Source organism: Lygodium microphyllum, chromosome 3 (genome assembly GCF_053477565.2).
Source record: "Lygodium microphyllum isolate KBCC chromosome 3, Lygodium_microphyllum_v1.1.10, whole genome shotgun sequence".
Taxonomy (NCBI): Eukaryota; Viridiplantae; Streptophyta; class Polypodiopsida; order Schizaeales; family Lygodiaceae; genus Lygodium; species Lygodium microphyllum.
This window is the reverse complement of record NC_141137.1, coordinates 111,722,204-111,738,739: the sequence shown is the minus strand read 5'-3', so window position 1 is coordinate 111,738,739 and position 16,536 is coordinate 111,722,204. Positions and strand designations below refer to the sequence as shown.

General features: G+C 41.8%; 1 protein-coding gene across 1 annotated transcript; it reads left to right on the top strand.

Moving 5' to 3' along the window:
• Nucleotides 1–7,801: 7,801 nt before the first annotated feature.
• On the top strand, nucleotides 7,802–16,062 carry LOC148038761 (uncharacterized). The gene is made up of 3 exons (XM_087674607.1): nucleotides 7,802–8,926; nucleotides 14,188–14,849; nucleotides 15,044–16,062. Exons 1-3 carry the CDS (start codon nucleotides 7,929–7,931, stop codon nucleotides 16,060–16,062), a joined length of 2,679 nt encoding a protein of 892 aa, XP_087530733.1. The 5' UTR covers nucleotides 7,802–7,928.
• Nucleotides 16,063–16,536: the final 474 nt, after the last annotated feature.

The window sequence follows — 16,536 nt, the reverse complement described above, 5'->3', positions numbered from 1 at the left end:
GAGAGATGGGCTATCGCCTATGGGATCCGCAGGCGCGGAAAATAGTACGCAGCCATGATGTCGTCTTCCATGAAGACAAGATGCATAGGCAGCCTGAGAAGGTGGTTGAGATCCGCAGAGTGATCTTTCAGGAGGAGCCTAGAGCTCCAGCACAGCCAGTAGTACAGCCTGCAGCAGTTTCTCCACAGGGCGAGGGTGTTGGACAGGCAGTTAGACAGGCAGCAGAGCCTGCGGTGAGACGGTCTGCTAGAGACAGACGTCCACCTGACAGATTTCAGCCCTCTATGCATTATGTTTTGGTTACAGATGCAGGAGAGCCTTTCACTTATGATGAGGCTATGCGCAGGGGTGACAGTCACTCCTGGGAGAGGGCTATGCAGTCTGAGATAGACTCCTTGCATAAGAATGAGACTTGGGATTTGGTTGCCTTGCCTAAGGGCAAGAAGGCTTTGCCATGCAAGTGGGTGTACAAGCTGAAAAGTACCCCTGGACACCCCAAGCCGGCATACAAGGCTAGATTGGTAGCAAAGGGTTTTAAGCAGGAACATGGTGTGGACTTTGATGAGGTCTTCTCTCCTGTGGTTAAGATGACCACCCTGCGCTTAGTCTTGGCTTTGGTTGCACAGCTTGACTTAGATCTATATCAGATGGATGTCAAGACGGCTTTTCTACATGGGGACTTGCATGATGAGATCTATATGGATCAGCCTAAGGGCTTTGCAGAACCTGGCAGGGAGCACCTAGTGTGCAAGTTGAAGAAGAGCTTGTATGGCTTGAAGCAGGCACCTAGGGAATGGTATCATAAGTTTGATGCCTTTATGCAGTCACAGGGCTACAGCAGGAGTGCTATGGATCCGTGTCTTTACACGAAGAAAGCCCGTGATGACAGTTTGCTTATCTTGGTACTCTATGTTGATGATATGCTGATAGTAGGGAAAGCTCATGATGAGCTAGATGCTCTTAAATCTCAGCTGAAGAAGAGCTTTGAGATGAAGGATTTGGGACAGGCCTCACATATACTTGGGATGCGCATTAAGCGCGATAGGCATCAGGGACTTTTGTATCTCTCACAGCGGGAGTACATTCATAAAGTCCTTGAGCGCTTCCGCATGCAGGACGTAAAGCCTATTGGCTGTCCATTACCTTCTTATGTGAAGGTATCACAGGCCGATTGTCCGCAGACAGATGAGCAGAGGGCCGAGATGGCCAAGATCCCTTATGCATCAGCCGTGGGCAGTTTGATGTATGCCATGATAGCCACTTGTCCAGATATTGCGCATGCAGTTGGTGTTGTGGCACGCTATATGGCTACACCTGGCAGCAGACATTGGGATGCCGTGAAGGGTATCATGAGGTACCTGAAGGGCACAGCAGCTATGTGTATTTGCTATGGCAGCCAGGATACAGGGGTCGTGGGGTACACTGACTCCGATTATGCAGGACATGCAGATAGTAGGAAGTCCACTTCTGGCTATGTATTCACCTATGCTGGAGGGGCTGTCTCTTGGATGTCCAGGGTTCAGAAGTGTACGGCTTTGTCTACCACTGAGGCCGAGTATGTTGCAGCCACTGAGGCTTGCAAGGAGGCCATATGGTTAAGCCGTCTAGTTGCTGACCTTGGGATTGATGCTACACCTACACTGCATTCAGATTCTATGAGTGCCATTCAGTTGGCTAAGAATCCGGTCTTCCATGCGAAGACGAAACACATTGAGGTGAGGTATCACTTCATACGTGGTGTCGTGGAGGACAAGTCTGTTGACCTTGTCAAGATCTCCACTGACGAGAATCCTGCAGATCTACTCACGAAGAGCCTCACTACTGAGCGCTTTGCCTTCCTCAGGAGGTTGATGGGCGTTGGATGAGATGTCACCTTTCCTCATCCCTTGTACCTATGTACATTTGTACTGTCTTTTCTTTTTTCTTTTCTCTCTCACTAGGGCAGATTCGCCTTTAAGTGGGAGGTTGTTGGGGATAAAGGCGCCTCCGCCGTGCCGCCCCGTGTATTACTACACTGACAGTACCCGCCACTGCACACTGCAGGTGGCGGGCGCCCGTCACGTCACTTTATTCTTTATTCTTTTAGTGACAGTTTGAATAAAGGAAGGCCCGGTCACACATTGTGACTGTTGGAGTTCCCATTTCTTGTCTCTCTCTTTCTTGCTCTTGCTCTCTCGCCATAGCTCGCGTGCAAGCTTCGATCCTTCTCACCTTTCAGCACTAGGTTTTCTACACCGAGAAAACTCATCCATAGAGTAAGAAGATGGAAAGTAAAAACATGCAACGAAGTGGAAAGAAAACAGAGAGAACCTCCAAGAGTTGTGGAGTAAAGGAAAGAGAGGAGAAAATGAACGTTGAAAGATTTCAAACAAGAGGATTCCACTACCTTTTTTTCCTTGATATGAGAAAATGCTAAAATATGACGGCATAAGAGGTATCGAGAGATTGCTAAACATCTTTTTTTGGGTTACATGAGGTGAAGAGGATGTGGAAAGAACTTTAGAGCTAGATTAATGAAATGAGGAGATACCAACAATCCCAATGAGAGCTTCAAATTTGGAATGTTATCTATGCAATCACCATTAGAGCAATCTAAGATAATAAACACATTAAAGTATTTGAAAAGGTCCCATTATGGATGCCATTAGATATAGCACTAGTTAAACCTCAAGTTGTAATAGCTTTCAAATGATTACATAAATTTGGCTCTATTTATAGAGCGGTCTGTAAGGCAATTTGAAAAGTCTCTTGACTTATCAATTGAAACCATTCAACCTAGAATCATCCCCACCAATCATGGCAGTTGATGTAAATATTACTTATACTAATACAATGTGCATTATTTAAAAAGTGCTAAAAAATTAAGACCCTCTTTCCTCATTCTAATAGTTAAAGACAAAGGGTTAAAAATAAAGGAATAATAAATCATTACTAAAAGAATTGTACTACTTGTAATGATTTTAAAAATAAAAATTCTTGGCATCTCCAAGTGGATTTGAAGTGAAAAAAGTCTTGATTAATGGATCACATTGTAATTCCTTTACCTAAAGGAGAGAATGAGAATGCCTCTTGATGTTGATGATGATAATGACTTTCAAGCATTGATGATAGATCTTCCTTGATATTGACATGCACATCAATCACCTTGCTTCGATACCAATGTTGTAATCCTTCATCATACAATGACAAATATTAATTAAATTTAAATCACACATAAATTGCAAGAAAAAAAGGATAAAAAAAGAATATACATAACACAATCAATGGGTACAATCTCCCCCCATGCATGGATAAGCACCTAAACACATTACTACACAACATATCTTAAATACAACAACATTGCTCATCACCCCTCGATCAAGAGGACAAGCATTATGAAAAACTAATTTTGTAAGTATTTAACCTCAAATTCATTAAGCCTATGTGTTTCTAATGTTAAGCATTGCAATCTTTTCCTTATTTTTGATATATAAGACATTCATTTTATATAATCACAAGGCAATGAGGAGGGATAAGAGGAAGCAAGTTCAATTAAGTCTAATGGTCATGGAAAAGGTAGTCCATAAGACATGCAATCTTAGGTTGTAATTGTTCTACTTTGCAATGCAATCCAAAAATTATATTTTATAGTTTTGCATATAGCAATAGTTATTTCTAATTTAATAAAGGACATTATCTGGCAGCTTTGAGTTCTCATATCTTGTATGTAAGCCAAATTTTATTGTTGTTTCATATATACTAACTACCTCTTTTCTTGTGGATTTTAATTTTGGGATTCATTGCAAGTATTTAGGTATACTATTATACTAATTGGGCATTTCAATATGGTGGAGAATATTTAGAACATGCTCTTAAATAAAGGTTAGGTTATTTCACCCAAGGAAAAAAGCTTATAGCTCAAGATTTAAAAAAACCATAGTCTAGTTGAAGCTAACTATGAAATTTTTTAATTGGTCCAATATATAAAGGGAGATGCTCTTAAGAAAGCTCGATTAGATAGAGCATATATCTCTTTTGGTCTCCTAACATTTTATGTGAGAGCCTCATTTAAAAATTTTAAGGATATTACAATGTTGGATTATTACTATCCAATATAACTATCCTTTCAAATGATAACATCATCAAGGCTCAAAAGTTCAAACATAGGGTTATTTAAACTTGAGTGTGTTCAAAAGAGTACCAAAGACATCTAGGACTTGGCATTCTCACACATACACTTTCATGCATAGCCATATGAAATCATACACTAAAGCAAAAATGAAATGTCTTTATAGAAGTAAAAACTAGCACCACTAATCTAAGAGAAAAGATGAGAACTCAAAAATATGCACAAAGCATCCATCTAGAAAGTTGTTAATTTAGGCAACTCTCAACCACAAAAAGTAAAACAAAATTAAATTTGAAAAAAGGGGTGGAAGTAGAAGCTAAACATATGCCGCTCTACATTAAATCTTGGCGTGCAAGCAAAATAGACAAACCTACCAAGGAAATGATAAATCCCATTTAGAAATAGAGAGCTATTTCCCCTAATAATTGATGAAAGGAGCAACAAATATGTGAGTCAAACCTAAAACTTATCCATTATTCATGACTATTTCCCAAACATCTTTAGCATTGTTCCCACGTACGATGCTAAAAAGGCTAGAGCTAAGGCCAAAGTAGCTAGATGTAGACTCAAGGTGCTGCCCACCTCTATAGCCACAATTCATGTAGAGGATCTTTCCCCAGTAGAACTCAATGAAAAATGGACTCGAAAAAGAAAAAACCCAAGATTGGATGGGTTTCCTAAAGAGTTTTATTAGGTGTTCAGAGAGACTGACTCCCCCTACAATGGCTATGTAGAGATAACCTATTAAGTATAGCATTCTTCCTCAAAGTAACAATGCAAGGGCAATCAAACTTATACACAAGAGGAATGGTAAAGTACCCTACAATTGTACACCATTTACTTTCCTCACCTCAACTTATAAGATTTTTGCCAAGACTCTTGCTAGAAGGATATCCAAACACGTGCATGTGTGGATTAGGAGATAACAAAGAGAGGGTTTATTAAGGAAAGATACATATTAAACTCTATCGTTGCTCTAATGTGAGGATATGGAACATGCATAAAATACAAACCAAGATTTTGTCTTATTTAAAATTGATTTTGACAAGGCATATGATAGGTTGGAATGAGATTTCATGTTTTAATCTTGGCATGTCATTGTGTTTGGCCAAAGTTCATTATGTGATCATATTTTTAGTGCTTCCTCTAGACTTCCTATCTATGGAAATATAACCCCCTCCCCCTTAAGAAAATCCATAAGACAAGGATGCCTCCTAGTCCCCTTATTATCTCCCATTGCTAGAGTGTTTTGGGCTAACTCATACAAATAGAGATGGATGATGGAAATCTTAAATGTATTTCTCTACCAATTTGTAATAAAGAGATGGTGCTTGACCAATTTGGTCATGATACCAATGAAACTATGCATATCAATGGAAAGTCTATTAAGGCTTTCTGGTACTATTACTTATTTCTGTCTAGCTTTAGGTTCAAATTGTCAATCATAAAAAGTAGGTATCAAAATACTTAGAAAACCCTCCCATGCATGACTCATAGTGCCTAAAGGTGCTCAAAGATATAGGATGGACACATTTTCAAACACTTAAGTATCCCTATGGGATTTATGGTTACCCACAATCAAATGAAAAATATGGACATATTTTCAAACTTCTAGGTATCTAAATGGTAGTGGGTCATGGCCAAGTTAAGGAAAAAACTGGAGTTTTAGAAAATTTTCTTATGGATCCTTATAGGGAGGGTTGTAGTTCTTAAACACACATTGATAGCCTCCACTATTTACTTCCTTTCACATGGAGACCTCTCACAACAACACTAAAGGAACTAGAATCAATATGCAAGTTACTTCTATGGGGTGGATATGACAACAATAAGAAGATTCCCAAAGTGGCATGCAATACTTATGCACTTCCTAAATAAATAGGAGAATTAGGTCTCACAAACTTAGAAACATCAAACAAATTGGTAGCAAAATGGATTGACATGAGTTTCTTTTGAAGACTAGCCATGCACTCCCCAGGGGATAGTAAATTCTACTTCAAAAACTATTAAAGTTGGAAGAACTTCAATGTTTTAATTGTTGCATTCTCCAAAACTCAAGTCTACATAAATAGACCCTTCAATCTAGCAAATAATATTTGGATCTCATGGTTCAAATTTAAAGGAAAATTAAAATGAATGAAAAAATGAATTCACCATACCACATGCTTTCAAATATATTGTCAAGTTTAGCTTTTTCTATAGCAACATTCTTGACACTAAATGCTAGAGTACAAATCATTTTGAAAAGGGATACATCAATGAAAAGCCCTATGGGACTTCCAAGTGCCAAGATGGCTTAGTCCTAACAACATCCAACTCAAATTCCAATTGAATAGGAGAAAGCTAAACCTAGTTTTGGAAAGATTAGTCAGTGGAATGTAAGCCTAGTCATAGGGGAGAATGGACAACCATTACAACCCTTGCCCAATGAACACACCCCTCGCCCCCCCCCCCCCCCCCCCCCCGCCCAAAACAAAAAAAAAGGACAACTGATTACTAAGGTTAACAACAAGTGGCATATAAATAAAACACTTAATAATGGGAATATAGATTCCTGAGCCTCTAGTTACCTAATGTTCCTACCAAAAATGTCCACTCCACTATCATTCGTCCTTCACAAAGGAACATGCATAGGGAAAGAGCACTAAAATTTGGGATTGGAAATGGGACTTTGTCCAAGATGCAAAACTAACCAAGAATCTTACCACCCTCAAAATCTCATGGAACAAGGTCCTACTTAGAGAGGCTAATGGTCTCCCCCCACTAAAATATGATCTTAATTGAGAAGCTCACATACTTTGGTGTATTTGGATACAAAGAAACAGAGCACTTAGTTCCAAGGTAAAATCTCTCTCTACAATGAAATGGAGCATTTGGTGGCAAGTGGAGAGTGTGCAACAAGTATTGGTGAAGCATACTATGAAGCTAAGAGGCAAAAAGGACTCCCCAAGAACACTATTGAACTTCAACCCAAGTCAATCACTGTTGATGGGCAACAAGAGTTGCCCACTTTCCTACTTAACATTAAAAACATTGCTGCAAGTTACTCAAAGAGGATGGAAGACTCGCTCCTAAAGGGTCAAGGTATTTCACTCTTGGGTTTGTTTGTGGCCTTTTTCAAGACACTAGTGTTTAAACTCTGGAGTCTGGTGTAAATATACTCAAGGATGACAATACCACTTGTCCTCCTCTCTAGGACTATGAAAGGACTTGGACTATGGATACATCTATTTTCCTTTTAGCAAAAGGGCAAATAAGTTGTGGGGCGAGGGGATCCAAAATAGTCCCCACCCCCTCCCTCTCCTTCTCCACCCAAAAAAAACCTGGGAGGCAGGTGGTCCTTAGTACTCTCTAATCATTTCAATCAACATACTTTTAACCCTCCCACAGTCTCTGTGGTGGTACTCAGTCCTTACGACCTTCTCCATGCATGCGTCCTTTCTAGTCGCCATTACCGAACCGTCCGAGCTTGGACGCACCTGCCACCTGCCCACGAGAGCCTGTGACCCCTATTAGCCTCTATCATACACACAGACACACATATCTAATCTACTGTACTCACGAACTCCTTCCTCCGCCCTCCCCGTGACTTACCACCCAGCTACTTTAATGCTCGCATCACACCACCCTGCAATGTAGAGAGAGCCTCCATTGCCTTACCCCCCCTCCCCCCCCCCCCCCCCCCCCGCGCCCCCCGCCCCCAACACACACAAAAATACTTCCTTACTCCTCCATAGCCATATTACTGGTTAGCTAGAGACAGACCCCACATCATATCAGAACACCCTGCTGCTGTCAATTTTGGCTCCCCCATCCTGCAATGCCTCCCTTTTGCGTCCCCCCTCCGTCCCAGATCAATGGCCACGACATTAGTCGATGCCGAAAACACAGCCGCACCGGCACATCATCCTGGCAGAGCCGCCGTATCACCGGAATTGCTGTAGGACTCACCTGCTTGCAGTTCTTATGCGTCCTTTATGCCACTTCTCTCTTCTTCTTGGGCCAGCGAATTGATCCCAACTTCTTCAAGAGCCACCTTCAGCCTCAAGCCTCCAAAGACCTCTTGTGCTCATCAGAAGAGATTCCCTTTGAACAGAAGATTTCCAACGACAGCCGTGTCATCTCCATGAAGAAGGCCTTGTATGGTGAAATACTCCAATTTCAACAGAGGACGCGCGGCTGCGAGACCTTGAAAGAGCTTCTTGAACTGCCTTCACAAGCACTCGCCCGACCGCCTAAAGTGACTGTGATCCTCAATCACTTCAAGAGGAAGACTCTATGTGCCCAAATCGATGCTTTGCTGGCTCAAACCTGCCCTTTCGACAAGCTCTGGGTGCTCGCATTCAACAGCCCCAATGAGAAGATTCTGCGAGCGACGGTCGACGCCTACAATGACACACGCATGTCCTTCATCAGCTCATCTTATGACTTCAAGTACTATGGCAGATTCCAGCTAGCATTGCAGGCAGAGGACACAGACTATGTTTACATCTTGGATGATGACATGATCCCGGGGAAGAAGATGCTACACATTCTAACTCATGCTGCAAGAACCACCAAATACAAAGATGCCTTGCTAGGAAGCATTGGCCGCATCCTTCCGTTCAGACAGAAAGATTTCACGTTCCCTAGCTACCGCCAGTATGGAGCTAAAGAAGCAGGCATTTATTTACCCGATCCAGCATACAAAATCCTGGTTGAGCATGTCCTACAGGTCGATTTTTTATCGAGCGCTTGGTTTCTACCCGCCTCTCTTGTCAAAAGTATGTTTATAGAATCCCCATCTACGTTTGCAACAGGTGAAGATATTCATCTAAGGTACACGCTGCTAAGCTCTCTCATACCAGAATCTTAGAAATATTACAATATTCGTAAAGCTCTCTCATGATATGGGTTTTATGATCTTACAAATAGTATACATTAAGCTTTATATGTGGTAGTTACGCGCTTATTATGATGTATTCGTAATCACACAGAGAGAGAGAGAGAGAGAGAGAGAGAGCGCTAATTTTAAAGATATTTTATGATATGCCTGAACTTGGGTATCCAAGCTTGGCATGCTAGTTGTGAAGTTGCCATGGAAGTCATCATTACCCATGCGAGACAATTGGCTGAAACATGATTTTGAAATGAAAATTTTCAAATTTTATAACTTGCTCGAGGGTTTTTGTACACATTAAGTAGGATACTGTACTTACTCATATTGTATGATCTATGAGGGTACACTATTGCCTTGTATTGAAATCTTTAAACCCTCATCATTGATTATATTATCTTGACTTGAACTGGAACCTTTGAAATATGTGCAACATAAAAGCCCAACCTTACTCTAGTAGACACATTGCCAAGAAAAGGGTAAAATCGCTTAGGTTTCAACTTCAGAAAATTAAATAAGAATGCTTGATATACACTAATGCTTAGTGCCTCTGGGTCATTTCTACCCTATTTCAACGTGCACACATGGAACACATATGCATACACCCAAAAAAAGGACCTCATTTCTTGGCACAAAAGGATTTGTATGGAATAATTTATGTAAGTTGTGACTAAGCTTCTAAAAGTTGTCTCATGTATTCTTCAATTGCTTCATTCAACGTTTCACTTGGAAGTTGCCTAGAGGTGAAATGAAACGAAACGTTTCAAGGGTGGAATGTTTCGTGGGTGAAACACCTCGTACTTACTCACACACACACACACACACACACAGAGCAAACATAACATATCAGGGACATGTAAAATATTCAAAAATGCAAACAAAAGATTGCAAAGTTCATTTTCTATCCTTCTTTCACTTCTTGATGGGGGGAGTCTAATCCCAACTCTGCCCCACAAAAACACCTTTTCTCCCCAAATCCATGGCTGCTCCCCTCACAAAAAACTTGATACCATCCCCATAAGTGTTAGAAGAATGTAAACATCCCCAACTCCAATGCATAGTGGAAGAAGCGAGGGAAGTGAAGTGACTCCCCTAGCAATGCTACTTCACAGCAACTTTGCATGATAGCACAAAGCTGCTGCAAACTCATCAAAACCGTCCTCACACTCTTAGTTAACCCTTGTTCTTTCCTAAAAGTCTCTACCAACTGACAATAAAGCTCAATTCAAGAGACTAGAAAGCTTGCTATTCGAAGTCCAAGATTTGTTTCATGGAATGATCTTTAATGTTCTATTCATGTGAGATTCAGAGGGTAAAGAAGATAAACAAATTTTTTGTGTTCTTTTCCTTGTCGAGGCAATCCTTCTTCCAATGACATGTCTTGCCACAAATATGACAAGTAGACTCCTTGGCTTTGTCTTGCTTGGTCTTCTTATCCTCCTCCGCGTTCTTCCCCTTTTGTTGAGAAGATTGAACTATCAATGCCTCCATCTTGGGAGGAGCATTTTGACCTTTGAGTTGTTCCTCTAATCCAAGACCATCAGAAGCAACTCCTTCCACTTAAGGGTGTCTATCCACCCTATAGAAATCGAGGTGAAGTAAAATGCACTAAATCGGGGTGATAACAATGAGAGAAGAGTTATCGCCATGTCCTTAGAGATAATTGCCTTCCCTACATTCTAGACCTACATTTGCAATTGCTGAAGCTTATTGGCATGTTCTATCATGGAAGCAAACTGGACAAGTCCAATGTATGCATCTGTACCTCCAGAGACACCCGTTTGAACACAACCATCCGATATCTCCTAAGCAATGGTCAAACGAACTATGGGCTATCATAGCCGGTGTGCAGAAGAGAAATAGGAATAATCGAATGCGGGCACTCAACTTGTCCCAATGTGCCTATAGCTTTGTCAACTTAGCTTTCTCATCAGAAGAAAGCTTCAATAAATCATGGGTTGTATGAAGGTCTATGGCCTTGTTTATAAGCTCCGCTATATCATAGGACTCCAAGATGGTAAGCATCATTACCCACCATGTGCGGAAATTCTCCCCATGGAGTTTTTGATCTTGAGCCGGTAACACAGGGACCTTACGGTCCATGATAGCCTAAAACTTCACATCTAGCTCAGAAGACATTGTCACGTGAATAACCTGCACAAAAGCAAGGGCAGCCCCCTCTAACTCCAAAAACACAACCTACTGGGGCTTCCTCCACTTGCCTTGAACTTGTTTCAACCGCCAAAGGTGATGAAAACTCAAAATCTGCAGCAAAAGGTTGAAAACCAGCCTTTTCTCCTTTACGAATAGCAAAAATCTGCAAAAAATCAACAACTTTGCTTCTTCTTTGCTCATCTCAGTCTTGTGTCAATGCACAGCCCTCTGGCTTGCCCTCGAACGCTACAAATGCAGCCTTCTGTCATGCTGAAATCTCCTCTTCACGTTTGCCCGAAATTAATCAACCCTTCAATGCTGCTCTATACCATGTCAAAATGCAGTGAATGCAGAAGCATATGACCGGAGTAAAAGAAAATGAATAGGGATGGGGGGGAGGGGGAGAGAGAGAGAAAGAGAGAGTAGAACGCAGAAATCTGCAGTGAATGGATGTTGAATAAAGGGACCAAATCTATACAGCAGGCTGTCGGATATATCCGCCAGAGCTCTCTCACCTGCACACACCAAATCTGAATGATGTGTGACCCTAGGCAAACTAGTCAATAAATAAGCTGAAAGAAACCAATGAAATAATGCAAGTTAATTAGTAAAACGCTGGCCAACTACAGCAAAAAACAATAAAATAACAATAAAATGCTGCAGCAAATATGCTGCCTGCCACCATGTGTGATGTGGCACATTGCCCACATTGCCAACAAATGCTGTGATCAGCTGGCGACTACATAAATCTGTCCAACTTGATCCAGAAATGCATAAATCTGCCCAAGAATGACCGTATTCTACTTGTGCCCATCTAGGGGATGACCAAATCTCTATTAGTAGAGAGTGTATCGCACTCTAAACAGATCCCGAATCGCAGCAAGTAGCCTCCAAACAATGATCAGCTGTTATAAGCAGCAATGCAAGCTGCACTATCCCAAAAATGTAGGGCTGAGGCTGAAGATGAGTGATCTCATGAAGATGAGAGCACCTGGACAGCAATCCTCAGCTCCTAAAGATAGAGGATGAGCAGGATGGCAGCTGCAACCAGCAAATACATGCCCGAAAACACATGGCGACACCTTGAATGATGATGTGGCAGTTGTACGGAGGGTCACGATTGCAAAATGCAGCCTACGCTGATGTCACGTGGCTGCAAACTGGCTAGCAATGGCTGGGCTGCCACAAACACAGCAATGGAGGAGGCTGATACAATTGCCTCGCTGATGGAGAGCACCACTAACTAAGATATCCACTTGCAAAGGGTTTTAGGTAGCAGTAGACTAGGTGCCAAAAATCTGCAAGACAAGGTTTAGGCTTAGTGGGGGGCAACCTTCTATTTGTAGATGTGGATCCTCCCAAAATGAGGGTTTTTTCCTATGGGCGACAAAAACTTTGGTAATTCTCTATGAAAGTTTGGTAATTTAAAATTTCCACGCTGTTTAAAAGAGCTAATTTAATGTTTTAAGTTTGTACTACATTTTTGGCTCAACAATTTCCACTTCTTCAAAGGGGAAATCAAGGGAGGTCAAAAGTCGAGGGGGGCAAGGGTAGCAATCCCTCTCAAAATAGTACCAAGAGACCAAACTAGCAAAACATTCCTAAGAAAAATAGGTGTTTTACTGACACCCAAAGACCCGACAATGTAGCTGAGGAGTAGTTTAACAAGGCAAAGGGTAATCCTTTCCCCCGAGCCTCAATTGCAGCTGAGGAGTAGTCCTTGTTAAATAGACCCCCACTTGGCAAAGAGAGGGAGAGCACATTGGAAAATCAAAATCAAGGTGCCTATAACAACTAGTGGCATCAATCCGTTCGTAATGTGACCTTTTGGTGAGCTCACTCAATCAAGACCCTCCCATACACAAGAGGATGTCTAATTGGTTAGTTGGACCTTCTGTGGACTTACCTCCATTCACTGGAGGGGATTTGATTGCTCATTTGGAACTTCTATGGGCTTTAATCCTTGAAGCCATCTTGACTTCATTGAGAGCATGCAAGATTGGGCTATGGTACATTATTTGGAGCTGCCTATTGACTTGCAGCCCATTCAAGCACACATGTCTCTCCCTTGTGGCCATTCATTCCCACAAATAGTTAACAATGGCGCTCATCACATGGCGCCTATTCAAGACATCTTTGCAATAACCCACAAGAGGATCTGTCTAGTGGGGTAACAACTCCATGGCCCAAATTCGCAACACTGGTTCAACACCTTTTGACATTAATCAAGGCCAAAATATCACTTTGATAGACAATGTGTTTCTTGTTACCTCGTTAGGGGTGAACTTACTCATAGTCTACCAACTTTCCAAGCTAGGACAAGTACTTTTCACAAAGACCTTGGTCAATCTTATTACCGATATCATAGGTCTAATGGTTAATCAAGGCAAAGACCAACCAAAGTCCCTTTATCTCATGTCTTCAACCTACCTAAAGGACTTGGAGTTTAGAAGAGTTCACTATTTTGAGACTCCAGCATCTTCTAATATGGAGCACTTCTGATATTAGTGTCTCAGCACCTGTCCCAGAACTCTATTTGCAAGTTGTCAGGGGACAAGCTAGTTGAGAGTATTCCCAAACGTAGGCTTTTTGACCAAGATAGGTAAAAGTTATGAAATAGTGTAGAGCACTCTAGCTCCACTTCTTTTGTGTTTACCATGGGCATTTGCATTCACCTGATTCTGGTGCTCCATCTCAATCAGGGTTCACTCCAATGGAGACTCCAGGGGTTTGGCCTTTTTAGCCCCTTTTCTTTGATTGTGCTTGAAGGAGACCTCTTTTCTTCACACTTCTTTTGGAACAAGATCACCAGCTGCCCCATTTGTGCCGGAAGGAGCTGAATTTCTGTTCGTTTCAGGGATTTTAATTATGTGATACAATGGCTTTTTCTGTTCGTTTCAGGGATTTTAATTATGTGATACAATGGCTTTTCTTTAGTTCTGATTCCAGGTGTACTAGTTGGATATTCCTTCCATAGGTTTACTTTTCTAGTAGCTGCTTAGCAAGGCATATGGTGTATATCCATTTGATCGGATTTTTGTTTCTGCAGCTACCAGATACAGAAGTACAAGGGAGCAGGATCTTTTATTATGCCGGTAGATCCAAAGGACAAAGATACGTGGGGAGACACCGAGCACAGGTTGGCATATGTATCAGAAACAACAGTTAACCACAAAAGTGTGGTTCAGTTGAGAGACAGCCAATGGTGGGCAGCAATGTCACAGGGGTTTGTCACACAATGGGCTCTGATGCATCCTCAGCAATCAGATGCCATATTTTATGCACATTCTTTGACTGAGGTTGTTGACCTTGCTCCACTGATTCAGCACTTCCGAAGCACTCCAGGAAGAAAAGCTTATGTCGCTGTTTCCGGTGGACTTGAATGTCCATGTGAACAGACAGCATTGATTTTGAAATGGCCATTGAATGCATGTTACGAAAGGCGTTTTAAAATATTTGACCTTCAAATCGCTTCTGGAAGTTTCATACAGCACAATGTGACTCTTTTGCAGAAAATTGTTCCTTCCATGAAAGGTCTACTCAGAATACATTCACCAGCAGCAATTATAACAGTGGCGAACTTGCATCCAAGCGTTGCACATGCCTTGAGAATTGCAGCAGATCAACATAGCTCTATTCTTATTCAGTTGCCTAGACTATCTATCCCTCTGACCTTGTGGATGGCCAATCTAAGACCTTCTGCTTTAAAACGTAGGGCAATTTTTCCTGCTCAAATTTAACAAGAAGAGTTGTTTATACATAAATAGAAACATGAAAACCAGCAGTTAAGATTCATCAATGAACAAGAATTACTGATTTGAGCTCACAAGTCCTGATTATTTGCCCATTATTTGTAGACATGAAATCATTAACTAACTACACAGTTGGTGTTTGTATCTGTGCAGAGTGGAATAAAATGAACATCTCTATTAACATTGTGACACAAAATCGACCAGTATCACTGCAGCGCCTTCTGAGGTCAATAACAAGGGCTCATTACTTAGGTGATGAAATCACGCTCTCCTTTAATATAGATAGTAGAGCTGATGGAGAAACTATAAAAACAGTTGGCAGATTCAGCTGGCCACATGGAAATAAGCTAATTCACCGCAGAGTTGTTCATGGGGGTCTTATAAGGGCAGTGAGTGAGAGCTGGTATCCAACTAACGATGATGACTTTGGTCTTATTCTTGAAGATGACACTGAAGTGTCTCCATTTTTCTACATATGGCTCAAGTACACATTGCTCACATACCACTACAGCCCACATCCATCCTTGCCAGAGCTATTGTCAATAGCACTTTACACACCGAGAATAATAGAGGTGGTTCCACAGAGACCGAGGTGGAATGCCACAGACTATTTCAGGGATATACACCCCAATACCCCTTATCTGCATCAACTACCCTGCAGCTGGGGGGCATTGTTCTTCCCCAAACACTGGAGAGAGTTCTACCACTATATGGCTAAACGGTACACATTGGATGCAAAGCAAAACTCTGTGCAAATCCCAAACTCAAGGACCAACGGATGGCAAGCCTCCTGGAAGAAGTTCTTGATTGATCTTATGTATCTCCGTGGCTATGTTACTCTCTACCCCAATTTCCCCAATCAATCAAGTTTGTCTACGAATCATATGGAGCCCGGAGCACATATAAATGCAGCAGACAACAAGGTGAATCACAGGATAGAAGACTTTGAGGTGCCCCTCATGATGGAAGACTTCACCAAGTTGTTACCTGGGCAGAAGCTGCCATCTGTGAGGGAGCTGCCTGTGATCAATCTGTTTAATCAAAGGTCTTCTTTGAAGGGCCTCAAAGCAGCTGGAGCCAAGTTGGGTCAAGACGTGCTGCAATGCAACCCCTTGCAGACAGTTGCAGTGGATAGCGAAACCGGGCAGCCCTTAGGATGCGCGCCCGCATGAATCGGGATCTGCAATGGAAAGAGGCCTCCACCTACACCACCTCTCCATTCTATTTGAGCCCTTTGGGCATGGAGGAGAGCTCATGGACCAAGGAGATGGCATGTCTCTGCACGCATGTTTCCTGTATGTATCTTTATATGTGTAGCATTTAAAGACACATCGGAGTATCCACACATGCACACATATTTCCTTTGTCTTCATATATGTATGTAGCGGCTTAACATAGGCACAAAATGTTTCCTCTAATGAGAAGCGGTAGCCTAGGTGGTTGGGCAAGCCATGTGTGTGCGTGGAGATCAAAAGTGCAATACCCTAGTTGGCTTACTCCAAGGGCGATTACCTTTCGATGTGCTTGCCCCCGTTAATGGAGAGGTTGGAGGGATGAAGCACAACCATTCTAGATACATTGCCTAATGGCATTGCATGGTCAAATTTACACTCAAAATGATCGAACTGACAGCAATTAGCAAGCCA